This window comes from Centroberyx gerrardi, chromosome 14, assembly GCF_048128805.1.
Source record: "Centroberyx gerrardi isolate f3 chromosome 14, fCenGer3.hap1.cur.20231027, whole genome shotgun sequence".
Classification (NCBI taxonomy): Eukaryota; Metazoa; Chordata; class Actinopteri; order Beryciformes; family Berycidae; genus Centroberyx; species Centroberyx gerrardi.
In genome coordinates, this window is record NC_136010.1 from 15772598 (window position 1) to 15795203 (window position 22606).

Consider the following 22606-nt stretch of genomic DNA (forward strand, 5'->3'; position numbering starts at 1 on the left):
TGCTGTTTATTGTTTTTGGGTGTGCATTCCACTTAATTGTAGTGGTGAGTGTGAATATGACGACCTATAGAACTGTGCGAAATTGAAGATCAGCGTTTCTCATCTTTTTCTCATAGTCTTCATCGAACTGTTCACTCTGGGCCACAGTAAAGTGATTCCTCCAGTCGCCAACCTTTCCTGTAAAAAGAGACAAACGGGAATAAAAATTAATCGCATCCTTTCTGTCTCTCTCTTACTTTCTTTCTCTGTTTCTGTCTAACAAACACATAAAAATGCACATGCACAGAACACACACACACACACACACACACACACACACTTACCTTTGCGCATGAAAGGAGATATGTTAAAATCATAGCCTTCATCGGTGGAGCAGTTAGCCATTTTGTTCTTCTTCATGTTGTCAAACAGAACTTTTCGTCTTATTTGTTCCCTCTCCTCTGCTGTGGGAGACAGTCCAAGGAATGAGCACAGCCGGCCCAGCTCTCGTTCAGTATCCTGCCAACACACACATTTAAACAAACATACCACCCGGGTCTACTTGTGCTTGCACTCACAGTGCCACAGATAAAGACAACACAATGCTGACCTCAATCAGATCCTCGTAGAACAAATAAAGGATATTAGACTTGGTCTGTTTCTTCTCCCACCAGCCTTTCACGTGGTCACACCAGGAGCCAAACACCACTGTAAGAAAGAACGCAACGTCTGAACAAATCGAATCACAGATCATGACTCAGTTGCTTAAGAACTGCTGAAAGTAATAGGTGAAATACCTATTATATATTCACCCATTCATATGCTTTCCAATTTCACCTCGTTTTCACCATTTTTCTGACTTACTCTTGCCCTCCATGAATCTCTGAAGGAAGCTGTTCCAGTCTCCAGGCTCTGGCTGAAGCAGGTTCATGCGGTCAAAGTGGAAAAAGGACACCACAGAGTCCTTGGCATTACGGGCCACGTAGACTATCTGCATACAGAAAGAAATCAGACAGTGCTGCCAAACCATCAAAGGAAAGCAAACTTGTGTCTCCAGGCTCACATTTTCACTTCCACCTTTATCAGACATGATTTTTCTGGTAACATACCTTGCAGTTCTGTTCCCAGAAGGATTTGGGTACAAACTGGACTTGGAGGTGTGTCTTAATAAGGCGTGGAGAGGTTGGTATTTTTTTCAGCTCATCCACTCCTGATATAGCAGAGTAATAGGAATAAAGTGATAACATGTTGTCAGAATGCCACTATGGGATAAAGTATATCAACTTGTCAGCATGTTTATTACAGTATCTTATTGCACTAGCCTGAGCGGAGCCCAGGGACGTGCAGCTCCATGAATGGCACTCTTTCACAGACTGGGATCGAGTCTTGACGTTCAGGAGACATCTGGCCAAAATACAGCAGGTCTAGGATGTAGGACACCCATGTGGTTCCTAAGAGAATTGAACGTACGGACAGATGTTATCCAGTTGCCGAAGCACTTCAGACATATCAACAAAATGCAGCAAAATTATGTTAATATTAAGAAAAAATACCTCATACACACAGTCATACCTGCTTTGGGGTAAGTAGCTATAAGAATATCATCTGGTCTCGCTTTGAAGTTCTGTACATTGTCCCAGTTGTCAGTGAAGTATTTGGTCATGGACACTCCATGGAAGTCAAACAGTTTGGGCCGAGGTGGCTGCTCCATCTGTAAGAGTGAGACAAATGTTGAGGTTAATATATTAACGTATCACCCAATGAACAGTGGCCAGTTACTTAGATGGTTACTTAATCTAAGGAGCATAGACAACTAAAGTTGTTCCAAAGCAGATAGCAACATAGAAATAGTCTGATCCTGTTTATTTATTTATTTGGATCCCCATTAGCCACTACCAAGGTAGCAACTACTCTTCCTGGGGTCCACACAAGTAAACATTACATCATAATGCAAAACAATAATGTATTTAAAATCCAAGGCAAAAAGAAACAGAAAATAACAACAACAACAACAAAAAACAAGCGAACTACAACAATGAAACAACAACAATAAAACTACCAAAAACAACAAATAACAACAATGACAACAAGTACCCACACTATATCTAAATAGTTAGTAAAACATTTGATACAGCTCAGGAATGATAGTAGTACCATTAAAAAAACAGCATAAACATGACCAAGAAAATTCCTCATTAATGATCATAAAGTCAGATATTATGTAGCAAAAAAAAAACGAAACAGGACGGACAAACCCTGTCTTTATTTGTCACACGCAACCATCAACGTATGCACACACGTGCACGGCGGCCAGCACACACACACACACACATGCTTAATGGCGCGGTGAAATTTGTCCTCCGCATTTCTCCCATCCTGGCTCGTCCTTCCTCCATGGGGCAGGCCAGGAGCGGTGGGCAGCTTACAGCGCCCGGGGACCAACTTCTTTTTGACCCTCGCTGGTCAGGCGACGATCTCCTTGCATGTTTTTAGTGGGGGGTTCTTATTGATGTTATATGGAGGGAACCCCAAGTGAGCACGGGGAGAACATGCAAACTCCACACAGAAAGGCTCCTTTTTACGAGATAACCCACCTGGGCACTAGGCACATGTCCAAACATGTCCTATTTGGAGAGGGGCTGGTGTTCTGTGCCATTAGGTATTTCTTTAAACTCTTTTAAAAACAGTTTTACTTGTTAAATGTGTAATGTCGGATGGCAAACCATTCCATATTTTCATTCCTCTGTACATAACAGTACGTTGCCTTGCATTAGTTTTTGAGACAGGAAGTGAAAAACAACCTCTTGATGCATGCCTAGTATTAAAGTTATGGCCATTACTACTATATGAAATTTGATGGTACAGGACATTCAGGATTTTAGACAATGAAATATTTCTTATAAAACAGAGCAGAGAAATAACCGTCCTGTCCCTCACCAATGACCAACCTAAGGTTATGTGCATTCTGATGATGTTAGCTCTTCTGTTACAGTTCAGAGTGAGTTGTGCGGCTCTATTCTGGACTAACTGTAGTTTTTCCAAGTCTTTATTTGACGCACTTGACCACACTACTGGACAGTAATGAGTAATGAGTAAGAACTAATGTTTGAACAATGTGAGAAATGCATTGTTGCGGTAAAAATGTAGCACATCTCTTAATAACTGCCAGACCTCTCCCCATAACTGCGACAGTTTTTTCAATCTGCTTTGACCACTTCAATCTACTGTCCAATATTACTCTAAGGAGTTTGGTTGATCCTGTTGCGTGTGCTTATATTAGATATTAGAATTGCAATAAAGCAGAAGGAGGCCTATATTAGTAACTACAAATCTAGACAAACGAGGATAACATCTTATTAATTATGTAATTTCCTAACCTGATGACATTTCCAACATGCATGTGTTTACAGAAGAGAAGTAAAACAGGCACATTCAGACAAATAAAATGTAATGGTACTTACCATACTCTCCCGAGTAGCAGACCTTTTTCAAGAGCACTACGTACAAAACAGCTCCTCAATTCTCTCAACTTCTCCTCTTCTTACTCCTCCTCTGTTGTGAAGATTATAGTTTATAGTTTATTTTGGCACCTGTGTCTGAGCGGCCTTTCTGCCTTCTCCCTTTGAGTTTAAAGTCACTCAATAACTGGAGCACTTGCATAACTCAACATATAAATAAGGAACATTTTGAGATTTACATATGTATAGAATTACTTATTATTTATGACATACATTTGAATACAAAATGTGGTGTAGTGAGTGTGATCCTCTGGTTTAAATGGGTATGATTTCTGTGAGCGTTTTCATCCTGTGCAATTACAAATAACATTGTTTAAGGAAATGTCCTGGATTGGGAGCCCAGTGGGGTTTATTGTAAGTTTAATACATTTGAAAACACAAAGGCAAAAATGATGTTCTGCCGAAACTAGTGGTAAGCAGAGAAATAACATAGCTGCAATGTCCTCAGGGGCCTTCAACTTAAGAGGCATGAATAACACCAAGGATATGCCATTGCTTTGGTCATTATTGGAGGCTGTAAGTAAACCTTTTCAGTGTAATGCATTATTAAAAACATGAAAACATTACATACCGCTAAGCCCACTCACCAAAACCCTAACAGACCTAATCCGAACAAAGACTTGTGGTATGGACTCATGTGCATCTGTGTATTGTTGTGGTCAAAAGTCAACTCTCTATCCATCTAGCACACTACAGTAGCCACTGTACCTTGTCTACAGGATGAGACAGACAAGTCACACTTATAGTCACAGCTATTAGACAAACCTTTGTGCCGCAGGGTGCAGGTACTGTATATGTAGTATGTTAATGTGAAGCTGATTACATAAAGAGGCAGAGAAAAACAACAGCCAGAGAAACAGCTGACATGCAGAACGCATGCTTACCTGTGAAACTGTTGTTGAGGCCTTTAGCTGTAGCTGAAATTGTCTTCAAAATGAGATCTGAAGGAGTCAACAATGAAGTTAATGCATTTTGTCTAGTGATTTTGCTGTAGGGTAAAGCTTTTGCAATCGATAATTATTTACCATTGAAGCCTATGACTGCATTTTTATAACATTACGCAATTTGACTAAGAATATTAAATGTATTGATGATCCTATCAGTTGCATTAAATCAATCCAAATATTAGTTGGTTTCATCTCTTATCTAATTGAATGCTACACAGCTTTGCAGGGCTGCACCACACAAGACTGGCTTCGCATGAACCTCAGAACTCCTATACTAGACCTAACCCAATAACAGAGCACTTAACTCTTAAAGCCTGAGCGCTAGACTAAAGTATTTTACTACTCAAGAGGAAAATATCTTTCAAATATATGATGTATAAGCAACAATGTAAATACTGTTATTTTTGATGTTCATGAATAAAGGTGTATTCAAAAAGTAGATGTATTTACTGTGAAAGACAATCTAAAGTGACATTGCTGATGTTTCTGAAGTGTGAAGACAGTTTATGTATTTTGAGAACAATGTCAGATTGTGGCCTATGTGGGGACATGCAGAGCCATGACAATTGATACTTGACTGCAGAGGTTTTGTCAAGGACTCTCTGGGCTGTGTTCAGGATTGTAATGATGAAGGAGGTTTTGTAATAGATGTAACTAATGGCCAAGGTCTGCAAGATTTTGATTTCTTGTTTATTTTTGCTGTTATTAAATGTTGATTAAGGTAATGGTAAGGTACTGCCAGTGTACTTAAAATGGAACCGTATTTCGTATGTTAAGTAATGAATGGATCTCTCCCTCAGTCTTACATTTGAAAAGTTTTATTCCAAAATGAGATATCCATTACTGAAGAACTGAAACTCACTCTTACAAAAAATGACTGCTGGAATGAAAGTAAAGGATATTAATGGGTTACTGCTGAAGTTATGAGTCATTGTAAAACCTTTGCCTAGAAAATAAGTTCTGTTTTGAAATATTGACTGATGACTTTCAAGTAGCAAAATGGATAAACAGCGTTTTGGAATGAAACTCTTCATTTATGCCTGTGCTCCCGATGAGAGCGAATCCATGTCTCGTGGATGAGTTGTTTTCCGGTTGCCTCAGGGTGACTTGCAGTAACTCCCAGTGATGTGAGATGCTTGAACTGTTTAGTATGTACAGTACAATGGCCTTGTGTTGTTGTCTACATTCCAATGAACCTGTCAGATTTCACTGTATCAATACTTGCTGTTACTCCTTGTACTTCATGACCAGGATGGTACCTCCAGCAGCTGCTGAAAGTTTAGAAACCCTTAGTGTTGCCCCCCCCCCACCCACCCACCCACTCACCTAAAGCAGTATGTGCCATAGTTAATGCTATCAATGTGCCCCTCTCCAGTCCATAGTCACAGTGCAGAGGTACAGTGTTAGTTATATCCATTCATTTTGCTCATTGAACTTTTGTTCTTGTATTTTTGTGCTGCATCTTCATGTCTGGTTTCAAATAAAAATGGGAAAACTGAAATCCCTTTATTGTCATATGCTGTTTATTGTTTTTGGGTGTGCATTCCACTTAATTGTAGTGGTGAGTGTGAATATGACGACCTATAGAACTGTGCGAAATTGAAGATCAGCGTTTCTCATCTTTTTCTCATAGTCTTCATCGAACTGTTCACTCTGGGCCACAGTAAAGTGATTCCTCCAGTCGCCAACCTTTCCTGTAAAAAGAGACAAACGGGAATAAAAATTAATCGCATCCTTTCTGTCTCTCTCTTACTTTCTTTCTCTGTTTCTGTCTAACAAACACATAAACATGCACATGCACAGAACGCACACACACACACACTTACCTTTGCGCATGAAAGGAAATATGTTAAAATCATATCATCATCCTTCATCGGTGGAGCAGTTAGCCATTTTGTTCTTCTTCATGTTGACAAACAGAACTTTTCGTCTTATTTGTTCCCTCTCCTCTGCTGTGGGAGACAGTCCAAGGAATGAGCACAGCCGGCCCAGCCAGACAACCATGAGACAGACAAGTCACACTTATAGTCACAGCTATTAGACAAACCTTTGTGCCGCAGGGTGCAGGTACTGTATATGTAGTAGTGTACAGATGTACAGTACAAACAACATAAGCATGGACTCTGTTCTACCTGGGTTAGGTAATCTTGTCCTGGTGCTATCAGATAGAAATGACAGCTCTTTTCTTCTGCCTCAAGCCTCGTCATTTTGGTTACACCTCGTAGATCATTTTTATGAAATCACCTGGTTAACAGATAGTTGAACCCATTATCATGCATGCACAACTTGCACAGACCACCTGTGCTTGTCTATTCAGTTTTTATTTGCACCAGGGAAATTATCTGTGGGTTAAGACAGGCTATCGGCAACAGTCTTTCTACCTGCAGCAGCACATGATATCTCTCTCTCTCTTTCTGTCTCTCTCTCTCTCCCTCCCAAGTTTTAGGCAAACTAACTTATTCAAATGCATCCAAAGGTCGGCATGTAAAATATATTATAGCCTATTTTAAATAGCCAAAAAGAAGGGAAAAGAAACAGGAAAAAGGACAAGATCTGGGTTTGTGTCACATGCCCAGTATGTTTTGACTATCAATCTTAATCTTCCTAAGAAAAGCAAAAATCATATTGAGATTGTTTTCCATAAGGAATTTGAAGATCATATAAGCATTCTTGAATTCGCTTGTAAATGCATTTTACCATGACATTTACCTGCCTACATATGTTTTATTTTTTACATTTAAAAAAATCAAGTTCGGATCTTTGTACATTTGTTGTATTCAGCCTACAATATGATTAGGTTTGATGATGAACAATGAATAGGTTTATTTAATGCAAAGCGGGAATTTGAGAGAGGGAGACCTAACTGGAGACCAAGTCAATCCATATCAAAGAGTGATGAATTTGTATCCATATAATCACCAAGTACACTGGAAGAACATATGTACACATGTCTATGTTTCTTTATTTGGGTTCAATTAGCTCACCCCAGGACCCCAGCTGACTGGAAAGCAGCTGCCCAATGAGCTGGAAGCTGTGTGTTCGCTATCAAGACACAGAGGACCAAAAAAGTAGCTAGATTTGTTCCTAGTCTAGTGAAAAGTCACCAAGTTGATAAGAGACATACAGTAAGTTAATACTCATTACCTTTTCTGAAGATTGTAATGCCCCCTCAGGAAGACAGAAAAAAATAGAAAATTTTTACTAATTTCCTGATCATTTTGAAGAGTTTAATGTGCTTAAAACACCCGCTTAAAAATCAGTTTATACATTCATATGATTTCCCAGACAATGTTACAGTTGATGTGTACAGTATAGCACTGACTGAATACACATACAACTGAACTTCATCTAAATAGCTTCCACAAATCAGTGTCGTACGAGTGCATCTTGTCATCCAGAGAACCAACATGGGTCAAATGTAGTAAAATCAAAGTAGCATCTTATTTTCATCAAACTTTAATGACTGGAGTAATATTTAATATTGGTAGTTTTTCAAGGTTAATATTTTATTGTCATATAACGGTATTGTCCAAAATCAAGTTTAATGTGAGAGAGAAATTAACCACATTGTTTGGTGAGTATGCCTGTCAATCAAATCTAACATCAAGTATCATCAGTAAAATCATCATTTTGAAACAATTAGTCATCATGCAGATTCACTGATGCTTCATTATGCATGCACAGCCAGGCCAGACCTCTCTACACTTCAGTGCGGAAATACAGTGTGGGGTCCTTCATCTTTTTCTTGTAGTCTTCATCAAACTGTTCACTCTGGGCCACAGTGAAATGGTTCTTCCAGTCACCAACCTTTCCTGGAGAAGCAGAGAGAATCAATCAGGTGTTTTAGTGAAATCTGCGAGGGATGATTTGAGCAGATATTGGTGTGAGCAATGAAAATCTGAACACATCATGAACTCAGCGGGGAAAAAATATGTTTTCTCTCCTCGTGGATGCTTTAGCTCCTACCTTTTCTCATGAAGGGAGAAACCTTGCCATCCATCTTTGGGGCGGTGGAATAGTTGGTCATTTTGTTCTTTTTCATACTGTCAAACTGCACTTCCCTTATGATTGTTTGCTTCTGCTCGGCTGAAGGAGACAAACCAAGAAAGGAGCAGAGACGGTCTATCTCTCTCCCAGTGTCCTGCAGAAACACACAGTGGTCACACACAATCGGTCTGCTATAGACTACTGCAGAGGTCTACAATAGGAAATCCCAGTGTCGGCCTTGTAATACCCACACACACACACACACATATCTTATCTATATATGACCCACATAATGGTTCAGCAAGTTAAGTCCAGCTTTAGTAGTTGCACAATAAGACCGCTAGAGGGCACTCTGAGTATGTCTTTAGACTGCAACGCCTTTCATAATATAGGCAGAGCCGATTGGGATTTAGAGGGGAGCACATTAGAATTCCGTCGAGTAAAGTGAGAGAGTAAAAGTTAGAGAATCAGTAAATGACAAGTGTTTAATTTTTTTTTTTTAGTTTTTCAAAGTTTTTGTTTTTATTACCTGATTACGATACAACGATTTTTGTTTCGATGCCGCGGTGCATGCTTTTGAGTCTCCGTGAAACTCCGGTGAGTCATCACGTTAGCATTGCAAGATAGCTGTTAGCTTATTGTCCATATTGCTAGCTACTGAAACTGCAGGGGTATTCTTTTATTTTCTGTCGTTTAAGTGCTGTTGAGCCTTTTCTTATTTAACAAAAATCCCAAAACCAATCAGTAAAATGAGAGTAAAATGTAAAGATAGTACACATGTTGTTTTGTAAGTTTAACCTGAGTTTTGTATCACTTGTGCAGTGCCCGTTCGCCCCGCTGCTGCACAGAGCGCTGTTCGCTTGTTTATTCAAAGTTTATTAATATTGAACGTGTCGGGTGTCCAAATTGCACCAAATCTGACACTGCACGTCCTTGGGTCCCCAGCAATACACCCGCCAAGTGTGAAGTAGATCAGACGAACGGTTCTCGAGATATGCGACGGACACGCAGACAGACAGACAGAGATATGCGAAGGACACACAGACAGAGATTTCTAGCTTTATAGTATGACTAGTGCAGTGTCCGTTTAAAACGTGCCTGTCCGGAATGGGCCGATTGCTGCTTGCAGCTTTCTCGAGAACCGCTCGTGCCCGTAGTGCAGCTTTCTCGAGAACCGCTCATGCCCGTAGTACAGCTTTCTCGAGAACCGAGCGTGCCCGTACCGCTCGTGCCCGTAGTGCAGCTTTCTTGAGAACCGAGCGTGTCCGTACCGCTCGTGCCCGTAGTGCAGCTTTCTTAAGAACCGAGCGTGCCCGTACCGCTCGTGCCCGTAGTGCAGCTTTCTCGTGAACCGCTCGTGCCCGTAGTGCAGCTTTCTCGAGAACCGCTCATGCCCGTAGTGCAGCTTTCTCGAGAACCGAGCGTGCCCGTACCGCTCGTGCCCGTAGTGCAGCTTTCTCAAGAACCACGCGTGCCCGTACTGCTCGTGCCCGTACCGCTCGTGCCCGTAGTGCAGCTTTCTCGAGAATTGCGTGTGCCCGTACCGCTTGAGCCCCGCTGCTGCACAGAGCGCTGTCCGCTTGTTTATTCAAAGTTTAGTAATATTGAACGTCCAAATTGCACCAAATCCAACACTGCACGTCCTTGGGTCCCCAGCAATACACCCGCCAAGTGTGAAGTCGATCGGACGAACGGTTCTCGAGATATGCGACGGACACAGACACACACAAACACACACACTCACTCACTCACTCACTCACAGACAGAGATTCCTCGCTTTATAGTTAGATGATGATTAAGAAGGTAGCCTAATTACATTTAGTCTTGCAGTAACGCCATTAGGAGGCGCCATATTTACCTTCCTCGTTTAGCCCATAGACTGTGGTTTAGCCAAGAGGCAATGCTGAAGTTTGACATGTTTTCCTGTGTGGCTCCAATGCCCACAGTTCATATTTCTATAGTTATGACAGTTTTTATGACATTTTATGCAGTTGTATTGCAATTTGTATTGTAACGTTAAATAGAACTTTTTGAGTGTAAGATATATTGGAAGATAAGTTAATTTGTTGTTGTTTAATACACAGTTAAACATATTCATTCTGACTGTGCTGTATGATAAATGTCACAGCATTTATTTTATTCTGCTAAATAGTGTGAATTAGCCTATGTCAATAATATAATTACACAGTGAGTGAGCGAAAGGAAAAAATCACTGTACAGTATTAACATTAGATTTTATTTGCTGTGTGCAGGTTGGGTGTTTTTGTTAGACTGCAATTTTTTGCTGGACAACGTTGTTTGAAATACAGCGAGCCATGATTCCCATCCAAGGAGTGTGTGAAGTAACATCCAGTGTACTTCCTCATCACCTGCAGTTGCAGCAAACGTTCTTCTGGAACAGATAAGCTTATGAGATCTCAACTAAATACACAAACTACCCGGGCAGCACACACACACACAACACACACATGGAACTTACCTTAAAAGGAATACTGACGGACTGAACTGTGGACTAAAAGAACTTTGGGACAAAAGACAGCACACTGCTGTGGTGGACATTCGTTTTATTATTTGTTTATCTCCTTTACTGTGAGGTATGATTTTTATGTATGGCAATAAACTGTTGTACATTTTTCAAACTGCATAACTAGCCATGACTCAATCACTCCTAGACAAACCTAGAGGAGATTGGCCCATATGATAGTTAAGATTACTACAAGATAAGATAATTGTAGTACTGTTATACTGTTTTGTGGAATAATGTTGTTGTGTGCTGTGTTCCTCCACCACGACAGGATTATGTGACAATGACACAAATTAGACATGGCAATTTTTAGAAAAGTTAGCTAACTGTTAAGTTTACTATGTTAACATTACGGGCTACAAAAGCTACAAAACGGACTGGCGTACCAAGCTACATTGTCGCCAACAGAGAAGACAAATGTTGCCCGGGTCGTCACTGACAGTTCATGTCATCACGTTGGGTGCAGCAACTAATAATGTCATACTGTCATAGCTTTGTTTTTGTCTCGTTTTTATTTTATTTGGCAAATAATCGTTCTTGTTAGTTTAAATAATTAATGAAGTACAGAATGATAAAGTAAATATAACTGGCCTACCCCACCTTCCCTCTACTCTGATTGGTTCGTACTTCACATCTTCAGAGCATGGAAAAAAGTTGTACACACACACACACACACACACAAGCATGCACACACATACACTACAACAATAACAACTAACTCACCTCAATCAGATCTTCATAGAACATATAATGGATTTTGGAATGAGTCTGTTTCTTCTCCCACCAGCCAGTCACATGGTCATACCAGGGTCCAAACACCACTGAAATCATACAAATGTGCATGAAAGATCATCTAGAGAGGAAATGAAACACCAAGCCTCTTTTAAAACACCTCCACTAGTTTCAACTCACTCTTTCCCTCCACGAATCTCTGCAGAAAGCTGCTCCAGTCTCCTGGCTCTGGCTGAAGCATGCTCATGTGGCCGAAGTGGAAATAGGAAACCGCATTGTCCTTCGCATTACGGGCCACATAGACAATCTGCATAAAGGGAGAACTTTTACCTCAGTGTCCACATCACATAAAGTGAAGTTTTCATTTTATGCTAAAGTTGCAATTTAAAGTAGTATTTATGTTATTTAACCGTAACCAAAAACCTACCCTAACCTTAGGCTTAGGGTAGGTTGCCTAATGTTAAAGCCCCTACATGTACAATATTTATTACCTAAATGTATCATTCTCGAATTTTGATAGCAAATAATGGCTGTAGAAAAACAAGACGTGACCATGAAAATTGGTTTATTCTGTGTTGCTTTCTATGTGTTGATTCTATGTGTCCCCTGGTATGATTTCCCACAAATTGTTCAGGATTGACATAGGAGGGGCCTCAACCTAAACAGGAAGAGGACTTACTCACTCTACTTGTTTGCAGGCGAACAAATACAGACAAGTACAGATGCTGTCGAGTCGTCTTTTGTGACAGTGATGTGAAATTCTACTGGTAGCAGCTTTAACCATATCTTTAACCAAAGCTGTTTTAGCTAACTTATCACATGACAAACACATGAAATGTCATGTCCAATTTGTGCTACTTTTGTAATGGTATCACACAAACACTTTCTTTTTAAAGTGAGAATCTGTGAGGTTCATGATTTTTTTTTTTTTTTTTTTGGTGACAACTGTGGTGATTATCAGTCGTCGCTGTGGTGATTTGCGCTGCACTTCCCAGCGAGCACTTTGCAAGTGTCGTCAGTATTTTAACATCTTACTGACTGACAGCAACTCCCACAATCCTAAACCAACAAGCATTGGCTGTTCTTCTGAGATTGCCAAGCAACTACAAATAACACAACATAAGAAATCAAGTCGATTTTAACATATCAGTGTTATGTTACTAGTGGGAGTTATAATTAACATACTTACAGACTAGGTACAGATAAAGAGAGTACATAAACAGTATACCTTGCAGTTCTGCTCCCAGAAAGACTTGGGCAGGAGCTGGACTGGAAGATGAGTTTTGAAGATGCGAGGAGAGATGGTGAGCTGATCTATCCGATCTTTTCCATTAAAGCAGGGTAGAGCTGGTCAAAAACCAATGATATGCTTAGTCAGAGTTGTTTAGATGCCAGAGAACAATATGACTATTCACCATTATAAGTCAAGTAAATGTATTTATAAAGCACATTTAAAAACAACCAACATTGACCAAAGTGCTGTACAAAAAGTGCAGACAACAGCAAAGTGCAAAACAGTAGCAACAATCTCAGATGCACCAACACACAGTCACAGCACACATCAGTACACAGTCGCATACAGGCAAATCAAGTCAAATGCTAAGGAGTAAAAATGGGTTTAAGACAGGATTTGAATGTGTCATGGTTAGGGTAGACCTGATGCACTAGGGGAGGCTGCTCCATTGTCTAGGGGCTGCAACAACAAATGCATGATCCCCCTAAGCTTCAACCTAGACCTTGGAACTGCCAATAGTTTCTTGTCAGATGACCTAAGGAACCTAGATGATGACTGGGGGCATGGGAGATTAGCGATATATCTATGGACCTTAAAGCATACTGGCAGCCAGTGATGAGAGGCCAGCACAGGGGAAATGTGGTCCCTCTTTCTAGTACCAGTCAGAAGGCTTGTGGGTGCATTTTAGATGAGCTGCAGGCGGGACAGAGATGACTAACACCTGTGTAGAAGGAGTTACAATAATTGAGGCAGGAGGAGATGAAAGCATGAATAACTTTGTCCAGGTCATGAAACAAGAGGAAGGACTTGATTTTAGTGATGGTTCAGAGCTTATACTCAAGAAGGTTATTTAAAGTGCAGAGATCATTGGGTTTTAGTGGGAGGTAGAGTGGAAGTATAGAAAAGAGGATGGAACCCTAGATTGGAGCCTTTTAGGAACCTACGGGAAATGCTAGCCGAGGTGGATGAGAAATTTCCCATATTGACGGAAAAGGTCCTGTTTGTGAGGTAGGTGGTAAACCAATTGTGTGCGTGCAGCAAATTGTGAGTAGACTACATTCCTAATTCCTGCATGTTACTATTATTTTCACCTGCTAAATTTGGTTATTAGGTCTGTTTAGACACTTATCATGTGTGATTGCTTTGCTATGCTCTGACGGCTGGGTTAGCCAGAATGCTTATGACTGTAAAGAGGTAATTGGGTCAGCTTTACAAATGGTATTCCACCATGAGAATATTAGTATCTTTTTATGACATTATTGTGCACATCAAAATGTAAATTCATTGGTATTGTGTTGCTGGTCACATTGGCTGATTATTCTAACCCTGAATCTTACCACACATCTTGCAATGTGCTCATGCACATGGAGTCTGGCACCATTGTAAATTTATTTGCTTACTATGGTGAAAATACCTTAAGCTGAAAGTTCTAACATGCTATATCCATGCGCATTTATGTTGCTAAAGACATTATTCATCATTCCTTGAACAGACATCATTCCTTGAACAGACATCATTCCTTGAACAGCGTAAGGAAGACAACCCTCAGGGAGTGGTCCCTCTCTCACCCTACAACACTCCAGCTGGCCAGAAAATCAAGTCCACTCTTAGGGGCGTCCCAAACCCTGCAGAGTTTTATCAGAGAGTATGAACGAGGAAATGAGGATCTCCACCAGAGAGATAGAGATAGCAATGATCTGCAATGAAAGATATGCCAACTACCTGATGCTGTCAGCAAGCTGCAGAGACTGGAACGGAAGAAGTCAGCACTATAGAAGCAGGTCAGAGAGCTCAAGAGAGCTCACCAAGAGTTACCACAATCTGTCTCAGCACACCATTCAGCTCCAGAGCGAATGAGAAGCATATACCCTCATTATCAAGGAGCCAGCCAAAGATCACAGGATGCTCCCACTTTTCCTCACCCATGGAGGGTCAGAGGCCCACAACCTAGATTCTGGCTTTGCTGCTGAACTAGAGGCAAGACTGAGACAACTGTAGCTATCATCTTATGCTGCTCAGCCTCTGAAAGCTCTCAAAGCACTCAAAGCTTCCCACAAAGGCCACCACCATTCTCCTTAGTACTGAAAAAACCCCAGTCAGCAGTGCCCCTGAAGTCTCGGCCAGCAGACGCTAAGTCTCAAGAGAAGAAGTGTCCGAACTTCGAGCAGCTGACTAAGGAACAAAAGGAGAAATGGATCCAGGAGAACCACCGCTGTTGGCGTTGTGTCCGTGGGCACCAAGCCAAGTGTACCCGGAAGGCTCTGTGCAAAATGTGCAACCGCAAACACCTGCTTGTCCTACATGTCATTCCACAGAGAGTAGGATTGTACTGCTTAAGATAAACGAAGTCCTCTTGAGCTATGGAGATCTTAGTTTGGAGACCTATGCTGTTTTAGATGATGGGTCTGAACGCACAATTTTCCTGCCCACTGCTGCGAAACAGCTTGGCTGTTTGGAACCTCTGAGCCTAGCTGAGCATACCCATCTGGCGAGTGCCTTCGTTAAGGCACCTCATCAGGTATTACCTACTCCAAGCTCGCCAGAAGTGGCAAACTGAAGCAGAGGACCTGCAAGTCGAGACCGTTGTGATGATCATGGACAGTCAACTTCCATCAGCCCAGTAGCTGGTTGGGCAGGTCATACAAGTGTTTCTGGGGGCAGACAGGCGTGTCAGAAGTGCGGAGATCAAGGACCGGACTTACTGGCCACCCAGTTGGCCACCTGGTCAGTCTTCCTGCCCTGCTGGACCAGAACTAATACTTTCTACATCAGCCCCCCTTGTTGCCTGTTATTAGTGCCTTTTCTGTGGTAGCAAATTTACTGACGGAGGAGAAGGCCGTTAGCTGCCAATTTTTGGTTGGCTCAGTAGTGTCCCACTCCTTTTGTTCTGTTTGGCTGGACCTCCCTACTCTTGTTGTATTTTACTTTAGAAAACTTTGTGATTTGTTTAAAAATAAATCTTATTTTTGCACTTCTTAACCTGGGTCATATAGTTATATGTTGCATCCTCTTTTTGAGAGAGCCATTGTTTTGAGGGCATAACACTAACCCCTAAAAAATAAATGGGAAAGATGGATGTGTTTTGCATTTGCTCAGATAGTTTTGCTTGTATTACTACAATGTATTAACTATTCGGAAATGCCTAAAATAAAATAATCAATTTATATTGGAAGGGGTATTTTGTTCAATTAAGGGAAAAGGGGCAGGTGCCCAAGCACCCAGAGCTCCCCCCTCTGCATGTGCCTGACAGAGACCCTCACCCAGAGCCTCTTTAAGACCAGCTACAGCACAATTGACATTTAGTATAAAAATATTTTGTTCATTTTCAGCCTAATGGCCTGGATATAGAATACCAGATTGCATTTATCAATCAAATGCATTTACTGTAATTTGTTATTTTGAATAACCTTGGTACAATGGTGTGATTTATGGAGGCAGGCAGGTTGCTGTTACAATGGTAAAATGTACATTAAATGTTGCTCACAGAGTGAAATTTAAGGGGTTTATGAGTTTGCTCAGATAATTGGAAAATTAGACGGAACTGCTCAGGGGTATTATAATAATATAATAACCTTTATTTGTATAGCACCTTTCATACACAACATGCAGCTCAAAGTGCTTTACATCAATAAAAGGCAGATAAGAGACAGATAAAAAGATAAAATTCATATAAAAGAACAAGCAAGATGCATTGCATTAAAAGAATCAAATCAAGTAAAATAGAAAGATAAAAGAACACAACAAATACTCCCACTTTTTGATGCACATTGTGAGTGAACCCATATGTTTTTCTTTAATTTTCTTTTCCCCTGTCCTTCCTGATTCTTCTCTTGATCTGATATTTACGTCAGATCTCACTGCCCAAGGCAGACGAGAATCATAGATTCTCCTCTTGGTCAAAAACCTCACCATCCACAGATGGATGAGAATCATACAGGGTAAAGCTCTGTCCCCCCCACATATAGTGTTCACTCGTGCAAGTAAGCATTACCTGGACAAGACCAATGAAAATTCGTACTTGCCCGTGTCAGCTCTGTTGGGATCCTGAACAGAAATAGTTAAAATGAAGGCTACTTAAAAGCTAAGCTGAAAAGATACGTTTTTAGCAGTCGTTTGAAAATGCTTACAGAGCCCGCCTCTCTAATATTCTTTAGGAGGGTGTTCCACAGTTTAGGAGCATAGTTAAAAAAGGCTGCATCCCCAATCTTCTTTTGAGTGGGGTTTTGTACTTCTAAAAAAACAGCAGTAGAAGACCTGAGGGCTCTTGATGGAATGTAGAACAGCAAGGATTCTGTAATGTAGGCTGGTCCTAAGCCATTACAGTTTTTTACGATTGCTAGCAACCTTTTATCAGTTCTGTAGTCACATTTTCATAACTCTTAACACAGATAGCACAACATCGGTCTGTTGCGGGCCATACCATTAACACATTTCTTGTTCCTTTGACACAAAATGCATTCAGTAAACACATTTTAAAAACTCTTGAATTTCTTTTACACACAAGCTCAACCAAGACCAAAACTATGGATTTTTACTGCCAAATTTACAAATGCTTTCACACTGTATGTCAGAACAGATAACCTCATGTTCTAAACCTAACTTATAGGCTAAAGTTGAAGTGAACAGCAGTTCACATTGTACATTGAAACATGTACATTTTTATTGCTAGTGAGAAACAGCTGATTGAAGTTATGCAAATAGACCAATCACAGCTGAACACTGCCAGGGGTGGATAAGGCACGCCAAAAGATACTTCCCAAGGTGCATAGCCAGAGAAAATATAAGGAGTGATGTGGACGAGAACATGTGGCCAAATGCAGAAGACCGGGTAGATTAGAAAAGGACTGTGTATTTTTCTTTTTTTTTCTTCTGTGCCTTTTTCTGTTTGTATATTTTATTTTGACACCACTGTAACCAGCAGCTATACTGCAGATTTTTGTTGATCTCTTGCAGTAATTTCCTATAGCAAATAAAGCCTTTACTGCAGCAATTCTGTAACTTATTCCTTTTTCATATACTGTACATTCTATAAAGTAAAGATGAGTCATTCACTTCTGATATAGAATGTTTGCAAAACATTTACTACACTCAACAAAAGAAAAATGTAGAGTGACTTCAAAAGAAACTGCAGTGCGAAAAACAATTGATTATCAATATACTGTCTATTGTATAAGGGTAGAACTGACACATGTAAAGTAATGCATTTTCTGTAATACCATCTGCTGTTAGTATTTTGTATGTCATTGTGCTATGATTGACTAAATGTTCCTGTTGGAAGAAAACATGTGCTAGAGTTTTGAAAGAATTATTTGATCTTGAGACATGTTTGCAGTGTTTTGGTAGAGTTAGTGTATTTTGACAAAGTATTCTTGCATTTTGAAAATTAGTGTTGGTGTTTAGTTTACAATATGTGATTTTGAGCATAAAATTAACTGTTTTGCCAACTGTGTGTTGTAGGTGAGTTGGTGTGTGAAGAGTTTAGAAAAAGTATTATAAGTATTGAAAAACGCTTGCTAGCGATCGTTAAAAACTGTAAGAGCTTTGTATACAAGTAAAAGAACTTTAAAATCAATTCTAAAGGACACTGGGAACCAGTGCAATGCAGCTAAAACCGGAGTGATATGCTCTCGCTTCCTTGTTTTTGTTAAAAGTCTAGCTGCAGAATTTTGGATAAGCTGAAGCCTCTCAATAGACTTTTTTGGGAGGCCGGTAAAAAGGGCGTTGCAATAGTCCAGTCTACTTGTAACAAACGCGTGAGTTAGCTTTTCAGCATCTTTCTGGGTTAGGAAGGGCCGCACCTTGGCAATATTTCTAAGATGAAAGAATGCTGTTCTGGTCACCTTGTTTATATAGGAATTAAAACTTAGATCAGAATCTAAGATAACACCCAGGCTTGTTACTTCTGATTTGATCGAGGGATTCAGGTTCCCAAGTCTTGTGGAGAGTTCTTCTCTTTTGGCTTTGGGGCCGACCAAAAGTATTTCTGTCTTATCTTCATTCAGTTTTAAGAAATTTGTGTTCATCCAATCATTGATAGCCAATAGACAAGTAGTGAGGGAGCTTAAGGCATCTGCATGATTTGGCTCTACAGAAATGTATAGTTGTGTATCATCAGCATAGCTGTGGAAATTGACATTATGTTCTCTGATAATATCACCTAATGGAAGCATGTATAGTGAGAAAAGCAGGGGACCAAGACAGCTTCCTTGTGCAACACCAGAAGTTAGATCATGTTTCTCTGATACATGATCTCCAAGACAGATGAAAAATGTCCTCCCTGTAATGTACGTTCTGAACCAGTTTAGGACACATTCAGAGAGACCAACCCAGTTCTCAAGACGATCTATGAGAATATTGTGGTCGATGGTGTCAAATGCTGCACTCAAGTCCAAAAGAACCAGAACTGAGACCCTGTTGGCATTAGTGCTAAAAAAAAGTTCAATGAAGTCCAGCTTCAGCAGTTCCGACTGCTCTTGGCGAATATCATTTGTCCCCACATGTACAATGATTTGATTCATTTCTGGGTGGTCAGACAGGATTTTTTCACTGATGTCACAGACCATTGCACTTGGAAAACAACATGTTTTGATCATCTTATCGCTTATGTTTCTGATAGCGGCGTCTCCAACAATGAGAATGTCCGGCACAGGTGTCTGCTCCACTGGAGGGCCAGGCTTCTTGTCCATCCAAGCCTTTGACTTTAACCCTTTATCTGTGCGCACCTTAGTCCGTCGCCGTTCTTCCTTGTGCAAATGATCAATAGTGGTTGGCATTTCTGATTCACACAGATTCAATAGTGGTTCAAATCTATTTTCCAGCCGTAGTGTCGGGGATGACTGCAGTCTCTTATTTGCATTAGTCTGTTGTCTATTTGTGTGATTATTTTTGGGCTTTGCGCCCAGCGTATACCAGTGGGTAGTAGACTCAGTCTGTTCAGTTAGTTTCTTTGGTACTGGTTCAGGTTTACCAAGTTTTGGGAAGGTTATGGAATCATTCAATGCTGGCACTTCATTAGCACTCTGAGCCTGAGTTCTAGGCTGTTTTAACTCACTGACTGAAGACATTGGAAGTGTGTCATGAAGTTCTCTATCATTTTCCAGTGCAAAAATTCTGGTTTCTAGCAGAGCAATCTTCTGTAGCAGTTTATGGCAGTCCAGAGTGTGAGGAGGCATTGTGTATTCCCGAATGGTGAAAGAGTTTTAAAAATAGGTGATCACGACCTCTATCACTTTAATCCTGTAGAATTAGTAGTTAACAGGAACTCCCACTCGTATTTTTGTGCAATGCAGCCGGAAAAACAGGAAAATATTGCCGAAAAATAGATAAGCAGGCAGGAGCAAAGCAGAGAGCGTCTGTAGTGCTGGAGGGGCGGAAGTATTAAAACATCTCAACAAAAATTCTGAAGAAGGCACCACCTATTACAAAGATAATGTGGGGTGCATCAGTGGTTCCTGTACACCAGTGGTAACTGTACAAGATTAATGAAGTGAAGTTTGCAGACAAAGTATGTGTGCATTATAATACTGAGTAAGTGTGAATGAATGTGATCAACCTGTGGATGGAGACGTGGTAACGCTGATCTCCAGCATAGGCACTCTCTCATAGATAGGGATGGATGTCTGACGCTCTGGAGATGTCTGACCAAAATGCAGAAGGTCAAGGATGTGAGAGACCCATGTGCTTCCTGTGAGTGAAACATATGAATGCATGTTGTTCAATGGACCTTAACATGTGAAACTTTCCAACCTACCATTCATCAACATACAGTCACAGATATAGCAGCATATGATGCCAAACACGATATTGTCTTGTAAGCTAAGTCCCAGAACCTCATACACACAGTCATACCTGCTTTGGGGTAAGTAGCTAAAAGAATATCATCTGGTCTCGCTTTGAAGTTCTGTACATCATCCCAGTTGTCAGTGAAGTATTTGGTCATAGACACTCCATGGAAGTCAAACAGTTTGGGCCGAGGTGGCTGCTCCATCTGTAAGAGTGTTACATTTTTAATTCAAAATACACATACAACATTGCAAGTATTGCCCAAGCTGCTAAGATTGCTTAGATATTTGTCTGGACCTCACCTCATTTATTGATTCAGTCTGTGGCTTCAATCAGGAAACTGAACTCCTGACACAATAAAAAGGTTACTTTAGGCTATCTAATCATTGATAGGCACAGAGCTGACAAGACAGATAACAGACTAGGCTATGGAGCATGGCATATGTGCAGCAACGTTTTTTTTTTTTTTTTAGGGACTGCATGGTTGAGTGACTAGCTGCTGGTCACAGCCAAACACCCATCCCAAAATACTAATGCTGTTAAAAAACCTTGTATTGGTTCCATTTTGTTGTTTGGCATATTTTTCTAATTCCTGTGGATAACTGGCCAAATGTAGATGACGTGTCGTCAATACATTTCCAATGCTGCTACAATGGAGTTTAAGAGGAGGAAAATGTTCAGCTATCTAAAATAGGGTAATTATTCAGTATTCAGCTAAAAATGCCCCACCCACAGTGCTAACATTCACATTGCTGCTTACATTCCTCTCTTGAGTGGCAAAATTTGAAAAAGGTCATTTAAACAAAATAACAAATACAAACATGCTATATTTTATGTTGGCAACCCATGACTGAGAGGCCTCTCTTACCTTTTTGCCTTTTTTTTTTAGTTCATCTAAACTCACTCAATCTCCAGATTGTCATTCTGCATAGAAGCTGAAAACAATTAATCCTATTATTCTCCCAGCAGTAGATACATAACACAGCAGCGAGGTGCTGTTAATAGTTGGCTGTAATGACCTGTAGGAGGAGGAGCGTGAACCCAGATTATGTCATTGTTTTGGTCATTTATTAAACCATTTTTCACTGTATCAGATTTGTAATCTAAAACATACACTTTAAGTCCCTCCTGCACTCCTGTGAATAATTCAAATAACTGCTTGTATTGCACTCAAACTTGTATCCACTCACCTGGTCTGTCCAAAAACTCTGCGTCAGGCTCATCCACAGTTAACAGTCAACTTTTTAATACGCGCATTAATATACTGTGTGACTTCCTGAAGTGAGTCTAGGCGTGTACATCCTATTCCCAATGTGATGGCCTTCAGGTCAATGCACTGTCTGTTTGTCTCTTCTCTCTCTGGCATTTCCCTATTGGTTCTAGGTGCTTTCCTGAGGACTTCCGCCTTATCAGTAGGATTGAAGGATATAAAAGTTTTCTCCCCAGTTTGGCTCACACTCTCTCCTGACCTGCTCATCTCCTGGTAGTCTCCCTGCTCCTACCTGGGGAGCCAATGCCCTGGGGCCTCATTTATAAAACTGTGTGGATTCCAGACTAAAAGGTTACGTGCACACAAAAGAGGAAAAGTACGTACAAAAATAATCAGATTTATAAAACCGTGCGTACGCACACCTGCACGCAATTTTCCCTTTATAAATCACAATCAACTTGAAATGTTGCGCACGTGCACGAGCCTCATACTCCGCCCCTTAACTCCCACAATGAACCATAGATGGTCAACGAAATGCCCTGAATGAATACTGATGTGTATGTAAATGTGCTTGTCATTCCATTCTCTGTGTGAGGAAAATGGCAAAGCTGGAGTCAGACGGAAAAGAGAAATTTCCCCGGTGGCCTCAGTTCAGCCATCACCAACCAGAAAAAGTTTGTTGAGTGGCAACAT

The 22606-nt window shown here is 40.6% G+C and overlaps 2 protein-coding genes across 2 annotated transcripts; both read right to left on the minus strand.

Moving 5' to 3' along the window:
- Window positions 1-43: 43 nt before the first annotated feature.
- LOC139928312 (cytosolic sulfotransferase 2-like) lies at window positions 44-1693 on the minus strand. The gene is made up of 7 exons (XM_071920803.2): window positions 1552-1693; window positions 1302-1430; window positions 1089-1189; window positions 844-970; window positions 590-687; window positions 324-498; window positions 44-177 (listed from the first exon to the last, which is right to left on the minus strand). Exons 1-7 carry the CDS (start codon window positions 1688-1690, stop codon window positions 65-67), a joined length of 882 nt encoding a protein of 293 aa, XP_071776904.1. The 5' UTR covers window positions 1691-1693; the 3' UTR covers window positions 44-64.
- Window positions 1694-8006: 6313 nt separating this feature from the next.
- LOC139928273 (cytosolic sulfotransferase 2-like) lies at window positions 8007-20908 on the minus strand. Its single transcript, XM_071920749.2, has 7 exons — window positions 20770-20908; window positions 20474-20605; window positions 12916-13034; window positions 11868-11994; window positions 11679-11776; window positions 8411-8585; window positions 8007-8256 (listed from the first exon to the last, which is right to left on the minus strand). The coding sequence occupies exons 1-7, from the start codon at window positions 20906-20908 to the stop codon at window positions 8144-8146; spliced, it is 903 nt and encodes a 300-aa protein (XP_071776850.2). The 3' UTR covers window positions 8007-8143.
- Window positions 20909-22606: the final 1698 nt, after the last annotated feature.